We start from the raw sequence: 24,678 nt of genomic DNA on the forward strand, positions 1-24,678 counted from the left end.
CAAGGTAGTTAAGCTTCCCATAAAGCTTCGTTGAATTCCACTCAGTAGTTGGGGAGAAATAGCCCGGACAAGAATTGCACTATATGTACAGTTTATAGAAAATTTCAAAGGGCCATAACTCTGTGAAAAATCATCCGACCATAACCGGCTGATAATATGCACATCTCCTGTTGGTAGTGAAGCTGCCCATAAAGTTTCATTGAATTCCCGTAATAAGTTGCTGAGAAATAGCTCGGACAAGAATTGCACTATATGTACAATGGAAAATTGCAAAGGGCCATAACTCTGTAAAAAATCATCCGACGAAAACCGGCTGATAATATGAACATCTCCTCTTGGTAGTGAAGCTTCCCATAAAGTTTCATTGAATTCCGGTCATTAGTTGCTGAGAAATAGCCCGGACAAGAATTGCACTATATGTACAATGGAAAATTTCAAAGGGCCATAACTCTGAAAAATCATCCGACCAGAACCCGCTGATAATATGCACATCTCCTCTTGGTAGCGAAGCTTCCAATAAAATTTCATTGAATTCCGGTCATTAGTTGCTGAGAAATAGTCCGGACAAGAATTGCACTATATGTACAGTTAATGGAAAATTTCAAAGGGCCATAACTCTGTGAAAAATCATCCGACCAGAACCCGCTGATAATATGCACATCTCTTGGTAGTGAAGCTTCCCATAAAGTTCCATTGAATTCCGGTCATTAGTTGCTGAGAAATAGCCCGGACAAAAATTGTGCACGGACTGACGGACACACGGACACACAGACACACGGACAGACGAAGCGGCGACTATATGCACCCCCCCCAATTTTTTTTTTGGGGGGGGGGAGCATAAAAATCTGTACACAAGTGTCTAAATTTCACATTTTTAGTATGTAAATAATCGAATTTTTGGACAGTAATTATTATTTTTATAAACTAGTATCAAAGTATTTGCCAATATGGTTGAAAAGTGTTCTTTACGCCGGAACTTGGATGATTGGGTATTTTATACTCCTGAACTCTCTGTTATGCTCCGGTAACTAACACTGGCATATTCCTGGTGTGTATTGGACTGTGGCTTGATCAACGTGCTGGATCTAGACCTACATTAACATAACAAATATATGACAACTGTAGTGTGCACATTATTATATGACCTGGAAAGTGTGGACCGAATGCAGTTATATTAATATTAAAAATACGTTGTTTTTATTATTATATAAATACATGTAGAATATATGTACACAACTATAAAATTTCTGAACATATACGTGAAACACACGTGAACTTTATGTGCGCGATGATTATTTAGGTTGTAGAAAAAATCAAATGAAGTTTTTTGACAAATAAAATTTGATTAAATATATTTATACGTTTTTGTTTGTGTTCGAGTTAAGATTTAAAAATGACTAAAACATGCAACTCTTTATGATCAAAAATAGTTTATATAAGTAACACCATTTTGTAAAGATCGGCAATTGCCTCGATACAAAAACCTGTTTACAATGAACACGTGTCAATTTAACAAGCAACCAAACTGTTGTATTCCAAATAGCTGGCGGCCGCTTTTGATATTTTCAACGTGACCCTTTGTATTTGTTTAGTAAATTCATACACTTTTATATAACCCGTTTAGTGGTCTCAGTATGTATACTTTTTTGCCGTATGATCGAAAAAAACAAAACATTTTTAACCCAAACATGTTTTACTCACTCGATCCGTCGTTTAATCTCGTCCTTGAGGTGCCGACGCCGACTCTCGTCGATGGGGTAAAACCAGAGAGCAACGAGGGCGACCAAGGTCATCACGACGGGGCCCGGGACCATGAGCATCTTAAGGGCCAGCCCAACTGAGCTCGGCTGCACGCATTCGCCGGTTTTATAGCCGCCAATGCTGGTTAAAATTAAATATGTTTAAATACGTGTGTACATGTAACTGAAACAGTTTGTATTGTATAGACAGCATGAGTAATATATTTAGTGGAACTTCGGTGCCATGCAATAATATTGGTCTTTGTTTTGACTTAATTTTGTTCCTGTAAAAGCCTATTGTTTTAGAGGATTACTAGTACGCTATGTACGTTACGGTATAAAAGCATGCAGACCAACAATATAAAATGTGCATTGGTCGTGGCCCCAGAGAGGTTGTTTGCAAACATAAAGAACATATAATTGATATTAAAACCAGGCCCAATTATTGGCGTTTCGATAACGTACTTGAAAGATGTGTGTCTAGCTGGTATGATTTAAACAAGAACTGAGAAATACAAGAGAATCAACTTTGATCAGCATAATGTTAAGATAACAGAGCTGTGTACTTGTGTTGTATTACCCGAGGACGGCCTGTGAGATTCCCAGTCCTACGCCCATGGAGAGTTTGTTGAAGAAGACGTAGAAGGAGTAGAAGATGGACTCCTTCCTGGTCCCGTGCTGCAGATAGAACTCGCCAATCACGTCAGGTAACATCGACCTGGATATCAGGTGGGAACATGATTAGAACGTTGTTCATTCTTACACTTTTAAATAAAAAGTTTCTGATAGTAACACGAATTTATAACCTGAAAATGTTTCTGGAATTTCATTATTTCTATATTTACAATTGTTAGTACATGCTATGCGTGCGGATGCTTGTTCATAACATGTTTGTGAATCAACTTTACGACACACTGTTTTCAAGGCAGGTAGCCGTTCAGAAATTAAAGTTTATTTCCTAGATTGGCTTTCCTTATTTAATATTTGTATTCTATCAACAGTGTTTGGTGGCTTTAAATTGCGTAAGCGTGTCCATAAAACCAGAACAATTTGCATAGTGGGTTACTATTTGCCAACGGTTTGGTGGACTTCAATATACATGAAATTAGTTTTTGTAATTTTCTTAACCTCCACTCAATGAAGGCTTACAGCAATATGCAGACACGTGTTTATACTCGAGATAGTCAATTAACTATTTTATATTACCATGGTAGCAGCAACGCCACTGACACTGCCACGCCCGCTATCACAACTACCGGGTACATAACGTACTTTGGTATATACATCAAACTGATCAGCGCTGGTATTAACAACTGAAACATGATCCTAATTTTATGGGCATTCAGCTTCTCATCTATCATTCAACGCATAATTAATCAACCAAATATATATCAATTACTTCTAAAATAATGTCCATCCATTGTTGTTTTTATTTTTAAAATGAGCATAAAAAGTCGATAACAAGATTATCCAAAAAATGATGTAACAAAAATACTCAATATTGCATCGTAAAAAAAATGTTGATGTTCTCAATACACCGCAGCTTGGAACTAAAAATTAATCCCCATTCGATTTAATTCTGTCTATGTCACGGTGACGGCGGGGTCAAAATACATTACGAATATAAAACACATAAAGCCCATAAACACACAATATCAACGAATATTTCGTACAATATTTCGAAAAAATAAGGTTAACACATACAAAAATCAATTCCTCATAGCAATAGCCAAAATGACAGCGCTATATGTGGTCTGGTAACATAGATGTAACAAGATACAAAAAGCTCTTGCTTATAGGACGATATCTCCAACACATGTCAATGTACCATGTAAGTAGTGTGTGTCGTATGCATAGATACCGTTGCAGAATATTAAAATGCAATATATTATGCTAGAAAAAAAGATCTTCAATGTACTTTTATAATTAGTTTTGAAAACAAACGGATTGAATGGGCAATCTGTATTCGTATTATAGTTCAAACATGTGTGTCACTATTATCTGAAAATGTGTATAATGTCTACAAATACTATTTTTGTATGACGAGAGTAAAGAATATGATACGATGTATAACGTGAAGACAATTCCGTACAATCATCCCAGCGGCAAACGTTGACTTCTTTCCAAATTTCCCGACGCATATTTGCCACAAAGGCATGGCTAAAATTGCAGTGACCTGCAAAAGATGTATATAAACACATTTTTACGCGCTCATAAAAATTTACGTTAAGGTATATGTCGTAGTTCATAATTTATTTCGATCTACCCCAAAAAAACGTGATCAATGAATAATGAGTTCAGAAATTCGGAAATTCCAAAATCGATATATAGGCGAATGATAATTTTTGGGACTTTTTATCCTATTTTGCATAGAGTGTACCTAAACTTCCCTATCCACAATATCTTTAGCGAAACTTAATTTAACAATTTTATTTATATCCGTCATTAATATTGGATAGATTGCAGTGGATATAATAAATATAGAATTGCATTCTTTTGTTATGTACTTCTTTGTATCATGCATGAATATCTACAAAATAAAAAACACACAAGAACCTCGATGATGTTTTTTTTACAATTCAGCTTCATTAATTGAACAGGATTTTATAACAGCGCACAGTTCTTTTTGAAAGTGTACGCCCTCATTGATCACCTTAAAATACATTGTTTATAAAAAATCGTAGCAAGATCAATATAATAAACAAAAAAGAACGCACGTTTGATTCTATAATTTAAAGAAAATACCGGTCTCTTTATGTTGTAAAAGTGTGTCTTATTAAGGAAAGTGGGAATACCAGCTCAGACAATCCAGGATTGGCGCTATTTATGAATATGTTTGAGCCTCGGTTTGGGAAAACTGGGCTTAATGCATGTTTGTAGAGTTTAGTCCCAGATTAGCCTCTGTAGTCCGCACATGCTAATAAGAGACGACACTTTCCGCAAGAACTGGATATTCGTTTAAAAGAGACCTTAATTAAACGAAAAAATAAATTAAAACGGTAGGTTCTGTCCCTGATTAGCATGTGCGGACTGCACAGGCTAATCTGGAATGACTCTTTACGCACGTGTATTAAGCCCCGTTTTCCTAAAGCGAGGCTGATACTTTAGTAGGAAATAATTTATGTTTCAAAAAAACGGTTAACGACAAACAGTTAAGTCGACCTGCCTTACGCTTAATTGTTGAAGATGTTAATGGAAAAAAAAACACATGTTTTTCTCTGTTTGCTAAGCGAGCATGTGAATGCATGTGTGAGCGACCTACCAGAAGTACGAGGATGATGGTGGAGAACTGGTCAGACATGTCCACCGCGTGCGTGCAGTACAGGGCCAGGTTACCTTGCACAATCTGAAACAACAACTACCCAGTAGTACAGGTGCGCAAAAGTTCTTTACATTAAGATTAAAACACGTCGCATCTCGTCACTGAACGCGTCGAAACACATGAAGTTGAATGTAGTTTTCTGATTTCGAGACAAGACATCTTCCTCTTATACTATTGATACTACCATACAAGCGGAAAGTGTCTCCCCTAATTAGCCTGTGCAGACTGCACAGGCAAATCTGGGATGACACTTTACGCACATGCATTAAGCCCAGTTTTCCAAGAGCGCTGCTCAATTTTAAAGAATTTGTAAACAAAAGATAGAGTTGTTTGTAGTAGTAACCACGCATCATTCAATGATTTAATGCTAGTGTACATTATATAATATTATGATCAAATTTAACTCGAGCGGAATAGAGGGTATCTAAAGAGGGTAATTACAACCATAAGATTCAATTTTAGAAGATGCAAACATTTTAAGCACCAGCGTACATGCACATCATCGGATTTGCACAGCTCGTTAGTCCGTCTCACATCAGCAAAAGATTAAAGGGCGTGTGTGTGTATTTCGTAGTTTTTGTGGTTCTTTCCGAGCCAGAGGCTTCATTATGTGTGGATCCGACGTGTGTCAAAAGACTCCTACCTATGTAACATACAATTTCTCATAATTCGGACGAATGTTTGATTATAGCTGCAATATCTAGCAATTTTGTTGTTACTGAAAGATTTTCCAATTTTGGTGTGGTCTTGTTTTGTAGGGGGACGCCGAAGTACCGGGAGGAAACCCCACTTGCTCGGCATGATGACCACCAACCAAACTCCCATGCTGCTTGGAACGGGAGTAGAACCCGGTTCGCCTAAGTGAGAAGCAAGTACACAAACCACTGCGCTAGCCTGACAGACAAGATTTTTTGGGAGGAGCGGGACGTGAGATGTACTCGTTACAGCTAAGGAGTGGGGCAACTTACGGCAATGGCCAGTGACTGAAACATGAAGCTCGCACACAGAAGCATGTACGGTTTGAATGTGATGACTTGACGAGCTCCGGAGAAGAAACCGCTCGTCTCAGCAGTCGTGAAACCTGCGAGGCATAGTAAAATAAAGGGAAATATATACAAATGTAGTTACATGCAATAATTAAGTGACTGTGTAATCGTGTTCGACATGTTACTGTAACATGACGCCCTAATCAATGTATACCATACAATATTTTAAAAGGGTCAAATAGCTCAAAATAGCAATTCCAAAAATCTATTATACATGTATTTCGCTCAATTCACGACTCCATAATTACATATAAACACAATACAAAATTAATTATATTACTAATGAAGAGAAATGCAGTCTGTCGTGAAGTGAAACGATTTACAATTTATTGATTTTAAATCGAACCAGTTTTAGAATGACGTCACTGACCTGGCTTCTCTTTGGAGCCAAAGAACACGGTACATGCGCACAGCAGGTAGGCGGACACCACGATAATGGCGCCCAGCACGTACGACCACTTCTGTTTAAATAACACATTCATTTGTCTACCTGATTTTCTTAGAAGCCTACTGTTTTAACGCAGATTATATTTTTCTGAAATGCGCGCTGGGTTCGGGCAGTAAAAATACTGCCTTCGAGAAGCATTTGAAAAGAACAAATGCAAAATATAAGTTATAAAGCCATTTTTTTCTAAGGACCAAGAAGAATTTTGCGCGTGCTTTTCCCAAAAACGGTCCCGATTTTCGGATAGAAGGAAACAGTTATAGTACCCGAGCTCAGAGCGCATTTCAGCAAGGTGAAATTTTTGCAGAAAAGTAGGCTTCATTGGAATCCGGCTTAAGTCGTTTATTTTTTTGCAAATCTTTTCATATAATATCAACATACCATTGTTCTATAAGTTCTTATATATGTCTTATACATTGATTACTTATTTTATCAGCATATGTTGAGTCATAAACATTATGCTAATCGTATAACTATTGGCGATAAACACAGTTGCTTAAGTTACCAAGCAAATAAGGGAAATAAACGTGGTACTGAATATCCACACATAGCAACAATCAATGAAAGTGTTGAACACTCATGCGTTTATATCTCACACTGTCTGCCCGCGTAAATATTCCCATCGATTACCTTATATCCTTTGACAAACCTTATACAAATAGAAAGTCGGAGCAACATTATATTCATATACTGGTAAAAGCGATTAGCGGTTTTATTAATGAAGCTAAAATATTGTTTCCAAAGAAAGGGAAATCTTTTATGGACCTCATCTTTTAGCATCTGGTCAGTTATCTCCCCTGCCTTTCCGCAGTCCCCGGTCTTCCGGTACTTGGCGACCAGCTGTCCCTGCACCAGTACGGCTACCAGCACTCCCACTGCCTCCAACACCATGCCTACGAATACAAACAATTGAACCACGCTCTGGTAAAACGGGGCTTATTTCATCTGCCTGCAGTGTTGTCCAAGTTTGCTTATCAGGGACGACACAATACGCTTTTATGGAATTTTAGTTTAAAGCAAGTCTCTTCTAAATGAAAATCCAGTTTATGCGTAAAGTGACGTCCCTGACAAGCCTGCGAGGTCAGCATAGGCTCATCTGGGATGATAGTTTAATCACAAGCATTAAGCCCAGTTTTCCAAGAACGATGCTATATTGTTACGGGGTAGTAGGCAATGTTCTTAAAGCGATAGGTTCACATATCTCATACTTTAGAACATTGTTATTAAAAACTTCGTACAAAGCTATAAGATTAAAAATAATAAAGAAAAAAAAAGATGAGTAAAACTTGCTTTCACCAGGATTCGAGCCTGGGATTCTTGGGAGGAAAATCTAACGCGCTTCCACTGGATCTTATCATCATTGAGGGCTTTTAGATGAAGCGGTAACACCGTTTCTTATACAGTGTCTTAGAGATCATTTGCGAGGTAATAACAATTCTCGATAAGATAATGAAATGGTACTAACAAAACGCGATGTTAACGAATCTACCCAATCGGATAGATACTTCATAAAGAGTAGTGTTATTTTTGTAGGAAGAAAACGTTTGATTTCGTTACGTGTTGTGTAAACAGTAATTTAAAAGTAAATATACATTCACTTCAGTAGCATGCGATTAATTGATAAAAAAAAAACTTAACATATTTATAAGCGAATTATCCTGCTAGTTTGGTCGATTACACCTCAGAGATCGCAAGAACCTTAGACATAATTTTTCATGATACCATGAATCATGTTTTGCATTATCAGAACTACTTTTGGGAGATTGTACATAAAAAAGGTTATGTACGTAATGTGATGCATCAATATGTATAAAAAGTAATAGTAAAAGACACGTCGACATCCCGATCACGTTTTATCAATAATAAACTTGCACAGAGTTTCGCAAAAAACGTTATGAGGTAAAAACAAAACAAATGTAATAGCCGTTTATCCTTTTATATCCAGTATGCGGAAGTTAATCAATAAGTGTTTTATTATCCCACTCGACGCTGTTTCAAAAAATCATGAAAATTAGCGCTATCTTGACATATGGTTATATTGTTATTGGGTTGAATGATACGTCGGAGGTACTAAAAGTAAAAACTATAAGAACTATGATAATCATATTTCGTTCACGCAATGTATCTTCATTCTGACATGTCAGAAATGTTTAACAATATGTTTCAAATCGAGTACATTTAATGTGTAGTATATATATATGCTCATTATGTTAAAACCATGGATACATTACATGTACTCTGCCAGTGTTGTCCAATATGTCAATATTTAGTTCATTTTAAGCGAATCTTCAAGTAAAAATATCAATTGGACAACATCCCTTCCAACGTACCCAGGCCTGTTTGCATATTTATATTTTAGCATACATAAAAAACATTTAAGGCCAAAAAGTGTTAAACATGATTGTGCGATTTCTTAAATCTGCCACTCCTATTTAAAATGCACAAAATGCTCGAATATAATATTGTTTATGAAATCCAGTTTTAAAGTTATTCCTTTTTAGTTGTAAAAAAAGATAACTTAGATAACGGAATTCTCTATTGTGTTTTTTAGGGGCATGGTGGTAAAATCTGAAACCGCTATAGGCTTCACGACCTCAATTGTTCTATTGTTTCTACTCAAATGTATGTATCTTTATTATTTAAAAAAAAGATATATCATGTGCAGAGTTATGAAACTGATACTCTGCCGTGGACACGATGTAATGCGCTTTTTGAGCATCTCGAAACGTTTAGATTTTTGTTAAACAAGTACATTTGTGCGTTGCATGCATTATTTAATTGGAATGTTAACATGAATTGTGTTTCCAATGACAAAAAATGAATACACATGAAACGATTAAGCGATTTTTTTCATAGTCGAAATGCATGACATCAAAGCATAGTGCATTGATTTTTCGGGGTAACACTAATTTAATTAAAGGCTTTAGGAGAGAGAAAAAACAAATTGATTTAACATTGAACTAGTTTAAACATCAGTTCATGATGAAAGTGTGTCAGTATTGTCGAGGAAATCGTCTGTAATTTTCAACGAAGAAAAATAAACCAAAGTTTTAAATATGCAAATGTTGATGTCGTGGTGGAAATATGCACTTTTCCAGTAGAGCTTAATTGTTTATGGTATATTGTATACCATAGTATTCAATAAAAAAATAGTGCCGGAATCTTTTGCTTCACAACCACGAACAACATTGCATCTTGCAAACTTTTGATAAGAAATACCGATTATTTGTAAATTGTGAAGTTTGGATTCGTCGTCATTAGAATACTGTGAGTTAAACATAACATAACAGAACAGGTTATTAAGACGCATTATTTTATGCTTCCCGATGGTTTATAGAGAAATACCAGTGAATTAAAACTGATGTTTAACTGTTTCAAACAGTTTATAATAAAAGTGAAAATTATCGATTATTTTAATTGTTTGACTGGCATTATTTTTTTAGATATCTTTGGTTTCCCCATTGTGAGCCCACAAAGTTACTAAAGGCGATTACTCTGCATTGAATGTTTATAAAAAACATAAGCTTTCCTTTAACATACCTTTCGGGGAATTATATTATCCGGAATGGCAAAAATATCAAAATTGTGAGCATAGAATAAAAAGAAAAATTGTTGGATTTGGTGGAATATCAATTTTAATTCACTCGTGATCATAGATTTTTTTTATATGATCATCGTGAATTAAAATCGACATCTCACAAAATCCCACAAATATCCTTTATTTCTAATGTTCATCGTATTAAATACACACATTTGAAATAAAGTGATTTACATGTACATGTATATACCTCGTAATTTTTGTTTGAGTAATATGCCGAAATCAATAGATTTAAATTTTCCAAAAGTAAGAGAAAATTGATTGATTTAGTGATAGTTTAAGAATACATTGTTTAAAAGAGACCTTAATTAAACGAAAAAATAAATTAAAACGGTAGGTTCTGTCCCTGATTAGCATGTGCGGACTGCACAGGCTAATCTGGAATGACTCTTTACGCACGTGTATTAAGCCCCGTTTTCCTAAAGCGAGGCTGATACTTTAGTTGGAAATAATTTATGTTTCAAAAAAACGGTTAACGACAAACAGTTAAGTCGACCTGCCTTACGCTTAATTGTTGAAGATGTTAATGGAAAAAAAACACATGTTTTTCTCTGTTTGCTAAGCGAGCATGTGAATGCATGTGTGAGCGACCTACCAGAAGTACGAGGATGATGGTGGAGAACTGGTCAGACATGTCCACCGCGTGCGTGCAGTACAGGGCCAGGTTACCTTGCACAATCTGAAACAACAACTACCCAGTAGTACAGGTGCGCAAAAGTTCTTTACATTAAGATTAAAACACGTCGCATCTCGTCACTGAACGCGTCGAAACACATGAAGTTGAATGTAGTTTTCTGATTTCGAGACAAGACATCTTCCTCTTATACTATTGATACTACCATACAAGCGGAAAGTGTCTCCCCTAATTAGCCTGTGCAGACTGCACAGGCAAATCTGGGATGACACTTTACGCACATGCATTAAGCCCAGTTTTCCAAGAGCGCTGCTCAATTTTAAAGAATTTGTAAACAAAAGATAGAGTTGTTTGTAGTAGTAACCACGCATCATTCAATGATTTAATGCTAGTGTACATTATATAATATTATGATCAAATTTAACTCGAGCGGAATAGAGGGTATCTAAAGAGGGTAATTACAACCATAAGATTCAATTTTAGAAGATGCAAACATTTTAAGCACCAGCGTACATGCACATCATCGGATTTGCACAGCTCGTTAGTCCGTCTCACATCAGCAAAAGATTAAAGGGCGTGTGTGTGTATTTCGTAGTTTTTGTGGTTCTTTCCGAGCCAGAGGCTTCATTATGTGTGGATCCGACGTGTGTCAAAAGACTCCTACCTATGTAACATACAATTTCTCATAATTCGGACGAATGTTTGATTATAGCTGCAATATCTAGCAATTTTGTTGTTACTGAAAGATTTTCCAATTTTGGTGTGGTCTTGTTTTGTAGGGGGACGCCGAAGTGCCGGGAGGAAACCCCACTTGCTCGGCATGATGACCACCAACCAAACTCCCATGCTGCTTGGAACGGGAGTAGAACCCGGTTCGCCTAAGTGAGAAGCAAGTACACAAACCACTGCGCTAGCCTGCCAGACAAGATTTTTTGGGAGGAGCGGGACGTGAGATGTACTCGTTACAGCTAAGGAGTGGGGCAACTTACGGCAATGGCCAGTGACTGAAACATGAAGCTCGCACACAGAAGCATGTACGGTTTGAATGTGATGACTTGACGAGCTCCGGAGAAGAAACCGCTCGTCTCAGCAGTCGTGAAACCTGCGAGGCATAGTAAAATAAAGGGAAATATATACAAATGTAGTTACATGCAATAATTAAGTGACTGTGTAATCGTGTTCGACATGTTACTGTAACATGACGCCCTAATCAATGTATACCATACAATATTTTAAAAGGGTCAAATAGCTCAAAATAGCAATTCCAAAAATCTATTATACATGTATTTCGCTCAATTCACGACTCCATAATTACATATAAACACAATACAAAATTAATTATATTACTAATGAAGAGAAATGCAGTCTGTCGTGAAGTGAAACGATTTACAATTTATTGATTTTAAATCGAACCAGTTTTAGAATGACGTCACTGACCTGGCTTCTCTTTGGAGCCAAAGAACACGGTACATGCGCACAGCAGGTAGGCGGACACCACGATAATGGCGCCCAGCACGTACGACCACTTCTGTTTAAATAACACATTCATTTGTCTACCTGATTTTCTTAGAAGCCTACTGTTTTAACGCAGATTATATTTTTCTGAAATGCGCGCTGGGTTCGGGCAGTAAAAATACTGCCTTCGAGAAGCATTTGAAAAGAACAAATGCAAAATATAAGTTATAAAGCCATTTTTTTCTAAGGACCAAGAAGAATTTTGCGCATGCTTTTCCCAAAAACGGTCCCGATTTTCGGATAGAAGGAAACAGTTATAGTACCCGAGCTCAGAGCGCATTTCAGCAAGGTGAAATTTTTGCAGAAAAGTAGGCTTCATTGGAATCCGGCTTAAGTCGTTTATTTTTTTGCAAATCTTTTCATATAATATCAACATACCATTGTTCTATAAGTTCTTATATATGTCTTATACATTGATTACTTACTTTATCAGCATATGTTGAGTCATAAACATTATGCTAATCGTATAACTATTGGCGATAAACACAGTTGCTTAAGTTTCCAAGCAGGAACATAAACGTGTTACTAAATATTAACACATAGCAACAATCAATGAAAGTGTTGAACACTCATGCGTTTATATCTCACACTGTCTGCCCGCGTAAATATTCCCATCGATTACCTTATATCCTTTGACAAACCTTATACAAATAGAAAGTCGGAGCAACATTATATTCATATACTGGTAAAAGCGATTAGCGGTTTTATTAATGAAGCTAAAATATTGTTTCCAAAGAAAGGGAAATCTTTTATGGACCTCATCTTTTAGCATCTGGTCAGTTATCTCCCCTGCCTTTCCGCAGTCCCCGGTCTTCCGGTACTTGGCGACCAGCTGTCCCTGCACCAGTACGGATACCAGCACTCCCACTGCCTCCAACACCATGCCTACGAATACAAACAATTGAACCACGCTCTGGTAAAACGGGGCTTATTTCATCTGCCTGCAGTGTTGTCCAAGTTTGCTTATCAGGGACGACACAATACGCTTTTATGGAATTTTAGTTTAAAGCAAGTCTCTTCTAAATGAAAATCCAGTTTATGCGTAAAGTGACGTCCCTGACAAGCCTGCGAGGTCAGCATAGGCTCATCTGGGATGATAGTTTAATCACAAGCATTAAGCCCAGTTTTCTAAGAACGATGCTATATTGTTACGGGGTAGTAGGCAATGTTCTTAAAGCGATAGGTTCACATATCTCATACTTTAGAACATTGTTATTGAAAACTTCGTACAAAGCTATAAGATTAAAAATAATAAAGAAAAAAAAAGATGAGTAAAACTTGCTTTCACCAGGATTCGAGCCTGGGATTCTTGGGAGGAAAATCTAACGCGCTTCCACTGGATCTTATCATCATTGAGGGCTTTTAGATGAAGCGGTAACACCGTTTCTTATACAGTGTCTTAGAGATCATTTGCGAGGTAATAACAATTCTCGATAAGATAATGAAATGGTACTAACAAAACGCGATGTTAACGAATCTACCCAATCGGATAGATACTTCATAAAGAGTAGTGTTATTTTTGTAGGAAGAAAACGTTTGATTTCGTTACGTGTTGTGTAAACAGTAATTTAAAAGTAAATATACATTCACTTCAGTAGCATGCGATTAATTGATAAAAAAAAACTTAACATATTTATAAGCGAATTATCCTGCTAGTTTGGTCGATTACACCTCAGAGATCGCAAGAACCTTAGACATAATTTTTCATGATACCATGAATCATGTTTTGCATTATCAGAACTACTTTTGGGAGATTGTACATAAAAAAGGTTATGTACGTAATGTGATGCATCAATATGTATAAAAAGTAATAGTAAAAGACACGTCGACATCCCGATCACGTTTTATCAATAATAAACTTGCACAGAGTTTCGCAAAAAACGTAATGAGGTAAAAAAAAAACACATGTAATAGCCGTTTATCCTTTTATATCCAGTATGCGGAAGTTAATCAATAAGTGTTTTATTATCCCACTCGACGCTGTTTCAAAAAATCATGAAAATTAGCGCTATCTTGACATATGGTTATATTGTTATTGGGTTGAATGATACGTCGGAGGTACTAAAAGTAAAAACTATAAGAACTATGATAATCATATTTCGTTCACGCAATGTATCTTCATTCTGACATGTCAGAAATGTTTAACAATATGTTTCAAATCGAGTACATTTAATGTGTAGTATATATATATGCTCATTATGTTAAAACCATGGATACATTACATGTACTCTGCCAGTGTTGTCCAATATGTCAATATTTAGTTCATTTTAAGCGAATCTTCAAGTAAAAATATCAATTGGACAACATCCCTTCCAACGTACCCAGGCCTGTTTGCATATTTATATTTTAGCATACATAAAAAACATTTAAGGCCAAAAAGTGTTAAACATGATTGTGCGATTTCTTAAATCTGCCACTCCTATTTAAAATGCACAAAATGCTCGAATATAATATTGTTTATGAAATCCAGTTTTAAAGTTATTCCTTTTTAGTTGTAAAAAAAGATAACTTAGATAACGGAATTCTCTATTGTGTTTTTTAGGGGCATGGTGGTAAAATCTGAAACCGCTATAGGCTTCACGACCTCAATTGTTCTATTGTTTCTACTCAAATGTATGTATCTTTATTATTTAAAAAAAAGATATATCATGTGCAGAGTTATGAAACTGATACTCTGCCGTGGACACGATGTAATGCGCTTTTTGAGCATCTCGAAACGTTTAGATTTTTGTTAAACAAGTACATTTGTGCGTTGCATGCATTATTTAATTGGAATGTTAACATGAATTGTGTTTCCAATGACAAAAAATGAATACACATGAAACGATTAAGCGATTTTTTTCATAGTCGAAATGCATGACATCAAAGCATAGTGCATTGATTTTTCGGGGTAACACTAATTTAATTAAAGGCTTTAGGAGAGAGAAAAAACAAATTGATTTAACATTGAACTAGTTTAAACATCAGTTCATGATGAAAGTGTGTCAGTATTGTCGAGGAAATCGTCTGTAATTTTCAACGAAGAAAAATAAACCAAAGTTTTAAATATGCAAATGTTGATGTCGTGGTGGAAATATGCACTTTTCCAGTAGAGCTTAATTGTTTATGGTATATTGTATACCATAGTATTCAATAAAAAAATAGTGCCGGAATCTTTTGCTTCACAACCACGAACAACATTGCATCTTGCAAACTTTTGATAAGAAATACCGATTATTTGTAAATTGTGAAGTTTGGATTCGTCGTCATTAGAATACTGTGAGTTAAACATAACATAACAGAACAGGTTATTAAGACGCATTATTTTATGCTTCCCGATGGTTTATAGAGAAATACCAGTGAATTAAAACTGATGTTTAACTGTTTCAAACAGTTTAAAATAAAAGTGAAAATTATCGATTATTTTAATTGTTTGACTGGCATTATTTTTTTTAGATATCTTTGGTTTCCCCATTGTGAGCCCACAAAGTTACTAAAGGCGATTACTCTGCATTGAATGTTTATAAAAAACATAAGCTTTCCTTTAACATACCTTTCGGGGAATTATATTATCCGGAATGGCAAAAATATCAAAATTGTGAGCATAGAATAAAAAGAAAAATTGTTGGATTTGGTGGAATATCAATTTTAATTCACTCGTGATCATAGATTTTTTTTATATGATCATCGTGAATTAAAATCGACATCTCACAAAATCCCACAAATATCCTTTATTTCTAATGTTCATCGTATTAAATACACACATTTGAAATAAAGTGATTTACATGTACATGTATATACCTCGTAATTTTTGTTTGAGTAATATGCCGAAATCAATAGATTTAAATTTTCCAAAAGTAAGAGAAAATTGATTGATTTAGTGATAGTTTAAGAATACATTGTTTGTGTTGCAAATAAATATGTACATTGTGATAAATTCAATAGATATTTTAGTAATATCATTAGCCATATCAAAGAGAACACTGATTAGTATAATAATGGGTGATATTTTTCGTCTTAGATTAAATTCATTAAATTAAATTGTTATTTTTTTAGAGTAATACGTCGAAATCAATAATTAAATTAGCCACAAAATAAGAGAAAATTAATGATTATACTTATGGAAAAGGGACTTCAATTTCTCACCCTTAGTAAGCCAATGTTGATTTATTACGTACCGAATATTACACGTGGGTATTTTGGCGATATTATAGTTTCATAACAGCACGCACAATCACTCATTCTGTGAATGAAATATAATAATACACGTACGATACGCTGGTAACTGAATCCCGTCTTTTTGTGATGACGTCACTGTCATCGTCATAGATGTGTACGGAACGGTGAGACCCTACAACAACGCATCAGAAGGACACAATGAATGCTACTAGCAAACGTCTAAGAAGGAATCATCATCATCAGCATCAGCAGCAGCAGGCAGCCAGCAGCAGCAGCAGCAGCAGCAGCAGCAGCAGCCAAGCAGCAGCAGCAGCATGCGGAGCAGCAGCAGCAGCAGCAGGAGCAGCAGCACAGGCAGCAGCAGCAGCAGCAGGCAGCAGCAGCATGCAGCAGCAGCAGCAGCATCATCATCATCATCATCATCATCATCAGCATCATCATCATCATCATCATCATCATCATCATCATCATCATCATATCATCATCATCATCATCATCATCATCATCATCATCATCATCATCATCATCATCATCATCATCATCATCATCATCATCACCACCACCACCACCATCATCATCATCATCATCATCATCATCATCATCATCATCATCATCATCACCACCACCACCACCATCATCATCATCATCATCATCATTAAATATTAATTAATATAATTATAAAGCATTACCGACAGGAACATCTGAAAGCTGCAGTAGAAGCAGAAGTACCAGGCGAACTTTCCCTCCACGGAGAAATTCGGGACATACCAAAGACAGAAATAGGCGCCACACGAGAATGGAGCCGAAAACAATATCCTGAAGAAAAAAAGGTTATTTACATTCGACATAGTAAATGCAGGGTCGTTTTGGTGTTATAAAAGATTGTTTTGCAAATCAAGATAATCTTATTTCAGTTAAATTTTCCATGATCGGACTTATAAGACCCGGTACGCTTAATGTCCTTTCCATATTTTAAAGAAACTAGAAAAGACAACTCGTCAACTAACAAACGCTTGTGGCTTGGCATCGTTTATCAATACGGATTTGTGAAAATATGGTCTTTGAATACGGGGTTATGACTATGTAAAATAACATAAGATTTGTATTTCTTTTGTTTCGTATTTTAACTCTGTTGTGTAACTCATTTATTTATTTTCGAGCAATTCTTGCTTTTTAAGCATAACTGACTGGATTTAAAACTTTAAATTATTCACAAACTGTATTAGAAAGATTGAAATTATAATTGATTCTTGTTAAAAGTATTATACATCCTTAAAAACGTAACTTAAGCGTCGTCCCATATATGTATCTATAATTTCTTAAACTACCTGTAGTAAACTTAGATCTTCTTTACAGAATTTGTTAAGAAAACACTTCTATAAATTTCGCATTTAAAATGGATTCTTAAGATATTTTATCGCGGTTGAGCAACGCGCAGCAGTCCTCTCAATGCCGGAAAGTGTAAAGCCCCACACAGACGTGTGAAAACCATAAAAAAGTGTGAAAAACATCAAAAGAGGGAAAAATAACATGGCGATGTTTTCTTTAGAATATTGCGATAGAATGTCGGCACAACTTTCTTCGTATCGCTTTCAAACGAAAATATGTTTTGTTTAAAATCTACATTGCTCAATATTATTGAAATAACAACACATAATGTAACTATAAAATAAACGCCATCGCCTCATTCAAACTACACCAAATCTGATAACATAACAGTTCAACATGGCGACCAAGAACGTTCAAGAGCAGCAGACATTCGAGGAGTTGCTGACGACACTAGAACTCACTGAGCGTAAGTTCGAACGCGCTTGCGAACAAATAATCGTTCTGAACGAGAAGTTGACAAACTGCCACTACCGCTACACCGTCGCAAGAGATTCCAACATGAAAGCCTTCCGGTATCCGCTGCGCATGCGCCTTGCAGTCATAGAGGGCATCCGGAACATGTACTACGACTACGCCTCACAGAAGGCGACGGAAGTGGAGCTTCTGAGACAAGCGCTCATCGATAGCATGATTCGCAGCAGCGTTGAAGTACCGGAAGATCTCATGAGCGACTAACACGTACACAGAGTTACGGTCTATAAGCAAACTACGCGGAATGAGAAATAAATAACGGATGTCGATGCTCTGGGGAGAGGAAGAACGAGACAAGCTGGGACCCGTTGAGGCCCAAGGAAGCTGATCCAGATGAGCCAGCCATACCTGATGATCAAAACAAAAGTGACTTTCTTAGGTCTTAGCTGTTCCCAAATTGGGGCCAGCAATTGTTTCGAACGAACTGTTTACTTTAAATTGTATTATCTGCTTGACCATAGTACAAATGGCAATAAACAAAAACTTAAATTACCTTGTCTATATTTTCTTGTTTAAACGTATTCAAAACAAATGAGTCGCGCTCCGTGAAAACGGGGCTAAATGCATTTGCTTAAAGTGTCTTCCCAGATGAACCCATGCCTAGACTAGATTTTAGTTGAGAAAAGACCTCGTTTTAACAAAAAATTCCATAAAAGCGAAACGTGTCCCCTGTGGACTGCAAAGGGTTATATGGGACGACACCTTACGCATATGCGTTCAGCCCCGTCTTCCAAGATTGCATCTAAATTGCATTATCATCTTTCTTACATAGCAATTCGTTAAACTAGTTTCGAACTCTGGCATCCACAAAATCGAAACAACAAAATAGCGTATGCGAGTATGTTGGGCTCCACAAATCCATACTTATACTTGCATTAAGGGAAACCAAATAAAATCATATAAAAGCATTTTAGGTTTATCAAATACGAACTTTTGACATAACATATACAGATACTTTGAACACGATAGTGCTCTTTTCAAGTAATGGATATGCCGAATGAACACGAAATAATACATTTGATTGTGTGTGGTTTATTTGAAAACACACAATCATCTTTACTGCTTAAATCTTTGTACATATGAACAAAAATGTTTTATATTTAGTATATAACAATAAAAAACGTATTTGATTTTAATATGACCGGAGAAAACATAAAAAACTTACGTTTGAAAACTATATGTTTCAAATTTCAAAAATACTTGTTAATGGAACCAGGCAGTTGCTTAGCCTGATTTCGCTTTCATTACAACGTTGTGTTTGAATACCGAATCAGGTAGAATGTAACCTACCATGGCCGGAACTTGCCGAAGCGCGTGTCTTTTCTGTGCACGAGGAACCCGCACGTGGGGTCCGTGGCGGCATACCAGGCCTTGCCCGTGAACATGATAATCGAAACGTAGTAGGGTTCTATCTGTAAGAAAGGGATAACAAAACCTTTGGGTCCATATAACGGTAAGTTTTGTTTTCATGGATCCATGTGAAATTTGTTGCTTGGTGACATTAGTATGCTTTTGTCCACGGTAATCTGGGCATACGTGTGGTGACAGTATTTTCATTTGTGGATTTGTTAAGGGAAAGTCAAGATCTATATGGACTTGGTGTCTGGGTGTCCATGCGCGATTAATTATTGAGGATGAACAGGTGCTCGATTACCGGTAATTTGGAATATATGAGCCGCTTTCTGAGAAAACTGGGCTTAATGCATGTGCGTAAAGTGTCGTCCCAGATTAGCCTGTGCAGTCCGCATAGGGTAATCAGGGACGACACTTTCCGCTATTATGGTATTTTTTGTTTCAAGGAAGTCCCTCCCTTACCGAAAATCAAGTTTAGGCGGAAAGTGTCGTCCCTGATTAGCCTGTGCGGACTGCACAGGCTTATCTGGGATGACACTTTACGCACATGTTTTATGCCCAGTTTTCTCAGAACAAGGCTCATATATGGGACTGATTACCGGGTATACCGGTAAACGGTATTGATGAGCTTCGTTACCCGACTACAATTTATTTGATCACCGTGTATTAATATTGGTTTTGTTTTCGGATCCATTTGAGCTTGGTTACGCGTTGATTTCAGATTTTTTTTATTGTAATAAGTCAACTGTTTCAGCTAGATTGTTTTTCTAAAGCAAAAAGAAAAAGGCAAGTGCTATCAATTAACCAGCTGTTTAACCAGTTTTTATGTACATGTTGGTTTAAAAGGAAGTTTGATTATACGAACCTCTGCCACCTCAAACAGAATAATGGAAATGAAGAAGTTGATCACTGTGTTTGTCGTCTGATATGGTGCGCCCCCTACGGCGAAGCACAGTTTCTGCCAGAGCGGAAGTGGTTCGTCTGCTGCTGGAACCGTCTGCTCGACGATTATCAGTGGTTTTGGCGGGATCGTTCTGAAATGCATGAATTTTCAGGGGCGGAGCTAAAAGAGATTCGTTCACAAATTTAAGTAGGGCCTGGTCACGAACAAATTAAAGTCATTTTTCCGGATTCATCTTTGATTTTTATCTAAAAATTTGGGAATAGTTTTACGATCGTGCTCAATTTGTTGGTCACATACAGTTTTGATCGGACTCAACCGTGCGGATATGGAATAATATGTGAATATCGAATTGGCCTGTACACGCCCATACAAACGCAGGCTCAAAGTCTTATCGTTTCTTCAAACGCAAATGCGAAATCAATTGTTAGTGAAAATGACACGAACAGTTATTGTGGTATCTGGTTTATTACACGTTTTACTCCATTTTACTCTGTTCTGATAGCTATATGACTCGTTTATTTGAATTTGATAATCGAGACATACATGTAGCTGATATTTACATCATGTGCATGTTAAAGAAACATGTTGACATTACAATAATGATATACTAATGGTGTGCTGTATCGTTGAGGTAAGCTTGAGTAACGTGTGTTGCTTATTGCGCAGTATCTCGATGAATCATGCATATGTCTAAATACTTTTGCGATGTCAGATGCATTTTTACACTCGTCTAATCAGAAAACGCCAAGAACAGCTCAAAATAGCAACTAAATATAGTCGATATTTGTCAAATGTATCTGAAATGTCATAGTTGTAATTGTCAATAATATATCATTTCTGCCACTTCGTGTTATACTAAATGTGATATATTGATATTTTACGTTGTCATTTTATGTGTTGCAACACGCCAACAATACCTCTTGCGGGACAACGCATGTCGTTTTCTTTCACTCATATACATTGCTGTTAGTATCATGCAGTGATTAAAACACATGTGTTGAATCGTCTGATGTTGTTGTTTATTTGTTACACTGCTTTTCTGTACCTTTCATTGATATGTATAATGTGTATTTCACTGTATTGCGCATTCAAGTGGTGCAAACTTATTTCATTTGTAAGTTGATATATGTACACCTATATCTAATAACTAGTGTACGTGTGGGTACTTTTTTTAAGTTTAAGTGACCAATGCATCATAAAATATGGCTTTTATAACAATAAGTTACATGTGTCAATTCATGACATGTGTCATGAATTGGCTTGGTATTTATTCCACTTTAAAATTTCCACTATCAAAATATCACACAGAGTTGTATACAATCGATATCAAATAAATACAACAGCTTGCCCAAGCAACACAAAACTGAGCACATCCTCATGCAATACCTGTTCTGAAACTTCATGCATAGTCAAATTGTATCTGGTTAGTTCATATTAGCCTCGCTTTGGAAAACTGGGGTTTAATGAAAGTGCGAGTGGAGTCCACAGTGGCTAATCATGGATGACCCTTTCCGCCTAACCTGGATTTCCGTCAAAAAGATACTTTCTTAAAACGAACAATACCATGAGAGCGGACAGTGTAGTCCCTGATAAGCTTTTACAGACTGCACTGGCTAACCTGGGACGACACTTCATGCACCTGAATTAAGCCTACGAGGCTGAAATGACAATTTTGTTTATTGTACAACGGGGCACAATGAATCACAATAAATTTCAATATGCCCAGTTATTGTAGCATGGGATATAGACTTATAATGTAAAAATACAACATGAGGGTCGGCCAACTTTCAACATAGAATCGCAGGTGACAAGCCAGTGCGTTTAAATGAACATAACATTACTATGTCATACATTCATATGATACTCGCCCATATGATATCTCTGTTTCCACTTTTTCTTTACTTGCAAAAAAAGCTTGTAACTTAAAACGTCACTCGTATTTTGCGAGAGTGCGAGTGTTTATTGTGAGCCATGATAAAGTAAACTCATCGCTATCTATGCGTCTGTGCGCTAACAAAATCCCGATGAATACCTCAATTAAATGAGGTGTATAAGTTTGTGTGTTTGTGTGTCATACAGCTAACAGGACTGGTTTTATTTGTATTACAATTTTGTTCCTACATGTTTAGTAATTTTAGTCTATAGTCTTTAATTTACTTACATGGGAAATGGAATCTGCTTCATAAGTGAACAGCAATATGATTTCGGCACAAACACATGCGTAGTTACTACATCAAGAATACTAACGGGATTTTCAGTTCAGTCACTATATTATGGAATGCTGCAGAATGCAAATGTTTGTAAGTACCCCTACCCCCAGTGGAATTCAGAGCTGCACCTGTCTGTTCGACTGTGCATATACACGTGTTCGTTAACTGCAGGGCAATTTTACTTAAAAGTTAGAAAGCACGTATATTTCAAAGCAGGTCCTTAAATCATAATGTCAGTTAGCAGTCTCCACTTACAAGAAACATCATACGGTATGTTTAAGACAAAATATGCAAAACTATATATTTTGTAAACAGATGATACGATAAGTTCTCTACTTTTGTATTTAGTTTCGTTTTTATTTATTCGATGTAAAACAGATCATTTTAGCTTTAAATACAAAACTGTACCTATTGATTGATTTACATATATGCTATTCTGTTAGAACTGTTTTATGAACAAGCCATTTGCTACAACAACCATTTATGCCATAACAATATTAAATGTTTATGTGGAAAAATCACTGCGTTATATGTATGTGTTTTCTTTGTTTGTATTGAATTATAAAATTATGTTTTACATTTCCCAAATCCTTATCAAAGGCACTGAGTCAGTTTATACCCAAAGAAAATAATTAATTGAAATTTATCTCTCTCTTTTTTATTTGAAGAAATACAGCTAAAGAGGTGTTAATACCAGTTTTCATGGGTAAAGAGTCAATAGTTTCCTCTTTTGGTTTGCTAAAAACAATACTTTGCAATATTATGCAATTTTTATTAAGGATTATTGAGCCAAAGTTACTCTTTTTTTCAGACTTATATTTGTTTGGATAATTTATTGGTTTTTGGAAGAAATATTTGTTGCCTAACACACATTTCTTAAACACAAGTTTCTTTTTTGCATACATTTGCTTATTTGTGCAGTTGGCCAATCATTAAACATGTTTTATTTCAGTTCTGTAAGCATTTTCAGTCTCGTTTGAATTGCTGGTGAGCTATAAATATGTAAATATATTGTTCTTGGTATGCGTTTTGAACAACGATATGACTAAAAAGCAGAATCCAACAATATAATCTTGCTTATATTAATCGATTTCAGTTATAACATACTGATTTTATTAATCTGTTCATCAGATGTTCCTGAATCTCATTAAAATCTCATTAAAATCTCATTAAATTCTCATTAAATTCTCATTAAAATCTCATTAAAATCTCATTAAATTCTCATTAAATTCTCATTAAAATCTCATTAAATTCTCATTAAATTCTCATTAAAATCTCATTAAAATCTCATTAAATTCTCATTAAAATCTAATTAAAATCTCAGTATAATCTCATTCAAATCTCATTTAAACGTGTATGAATATTGTGAATGCAATAAGTGTCAATTTTACTGTCGTTATCACTCGAGCGGATGTTGCAGTATATCAGCATACATTATGTATAAACTATTTATGGTGTAAGGGTCCATGCAAATGCATGGTCTGTTAACGCCTAGCTTTAAACGAAATTGTTTCCTTAGCTGCAAGTTATATACTTTGTTGCTTTCCACGTACAGCAAACCAGTCCTAATCAGTTCCAGCAGAATCTGCGTAGTATAGACTGCTTTTATCTAGATTTTCTAAATCATACCGCATAAATCACTCCTAAACAAGTACATGTTAATGATGTTCATTGTAGTTTGCAAGACAGATCCAGCCTGACCCAGTCTAGACTTTGAAATAAAAAAGCGATACTTTCTCAACCGCAGCCAAGAACTCACACATAGGACATAGGACGACCGAGAAAGTACATACAAATGTGCCTGGAATAAACATTGGCCCGTAGTGTTATGCATAATATATGCATATCAGGTTTAATGTCTAACACTATAAAAAGTAATGGTGCTGTTGTGGGG

General features: G+C 36.0%; 1 protein-coding gene across 1 annotated transcript; it reads right to left on the bottom strand.

Annotated features, from left to right (window-relative positions):
• Positions 1 to 826: 826 nt before the first annotated feature.
• On the bottom strand, positions 827 to 21,535 carry LOC127861821 (sodium-dependent lysophosphatidylcholine symporter 1-like). The gene is made up of 18 exons (XM_052400499.1): positions 21,492 to 21,535; positions 20,536 to 20,704; positions 19,608 to 19,729; positions 17,147 to 17,273; positions 16,551 to 16,629; positions 13,057 to 13,184; positions 12,222 to 12,312; positions 11,774 to 11,886; positions 10,746 to 10,829; positions 7,318 to 7,473; positions 6,478 to 6,568; positions 6,030 to 6,142; positions 5,002 to 5,085; positions 3,832 to 3,915; positions 2,946 to 3,052; positions 2,320 to 2,457; positions 1,702 to 1,881; positions 827 to 1,091 (listed from the first exon to the last, which is right to left on the bottom strand). Exons 1-18 carry the CDS (start codon positions 21,533 to 21,535, stop codon positions 995 to 997), a joined length of 2,007 nt encoding a protein of 668 aa, XP_052256459.1. The 3' UTR covers positions 827 to 994.
• Between the last annotated feature and the right edge of the window lie 3,143 nt (positions 21,536 to 24,678).

This window comes from Dreissena polymorpha, chromosome 16 (assembly GCF_020536995.1).
Source record: "Dreissena polymorpha isolate Duluth1 chromosome 16, UMN_Dpol_1.0, whole genome shotgun sequence".
NCBI classification, from domain to species: Eukaryota; Metazoa; Mollusca; class Bivalvia; order Myida; family Dreissenidae; genus Dreissena; species Dreissena polymorpha.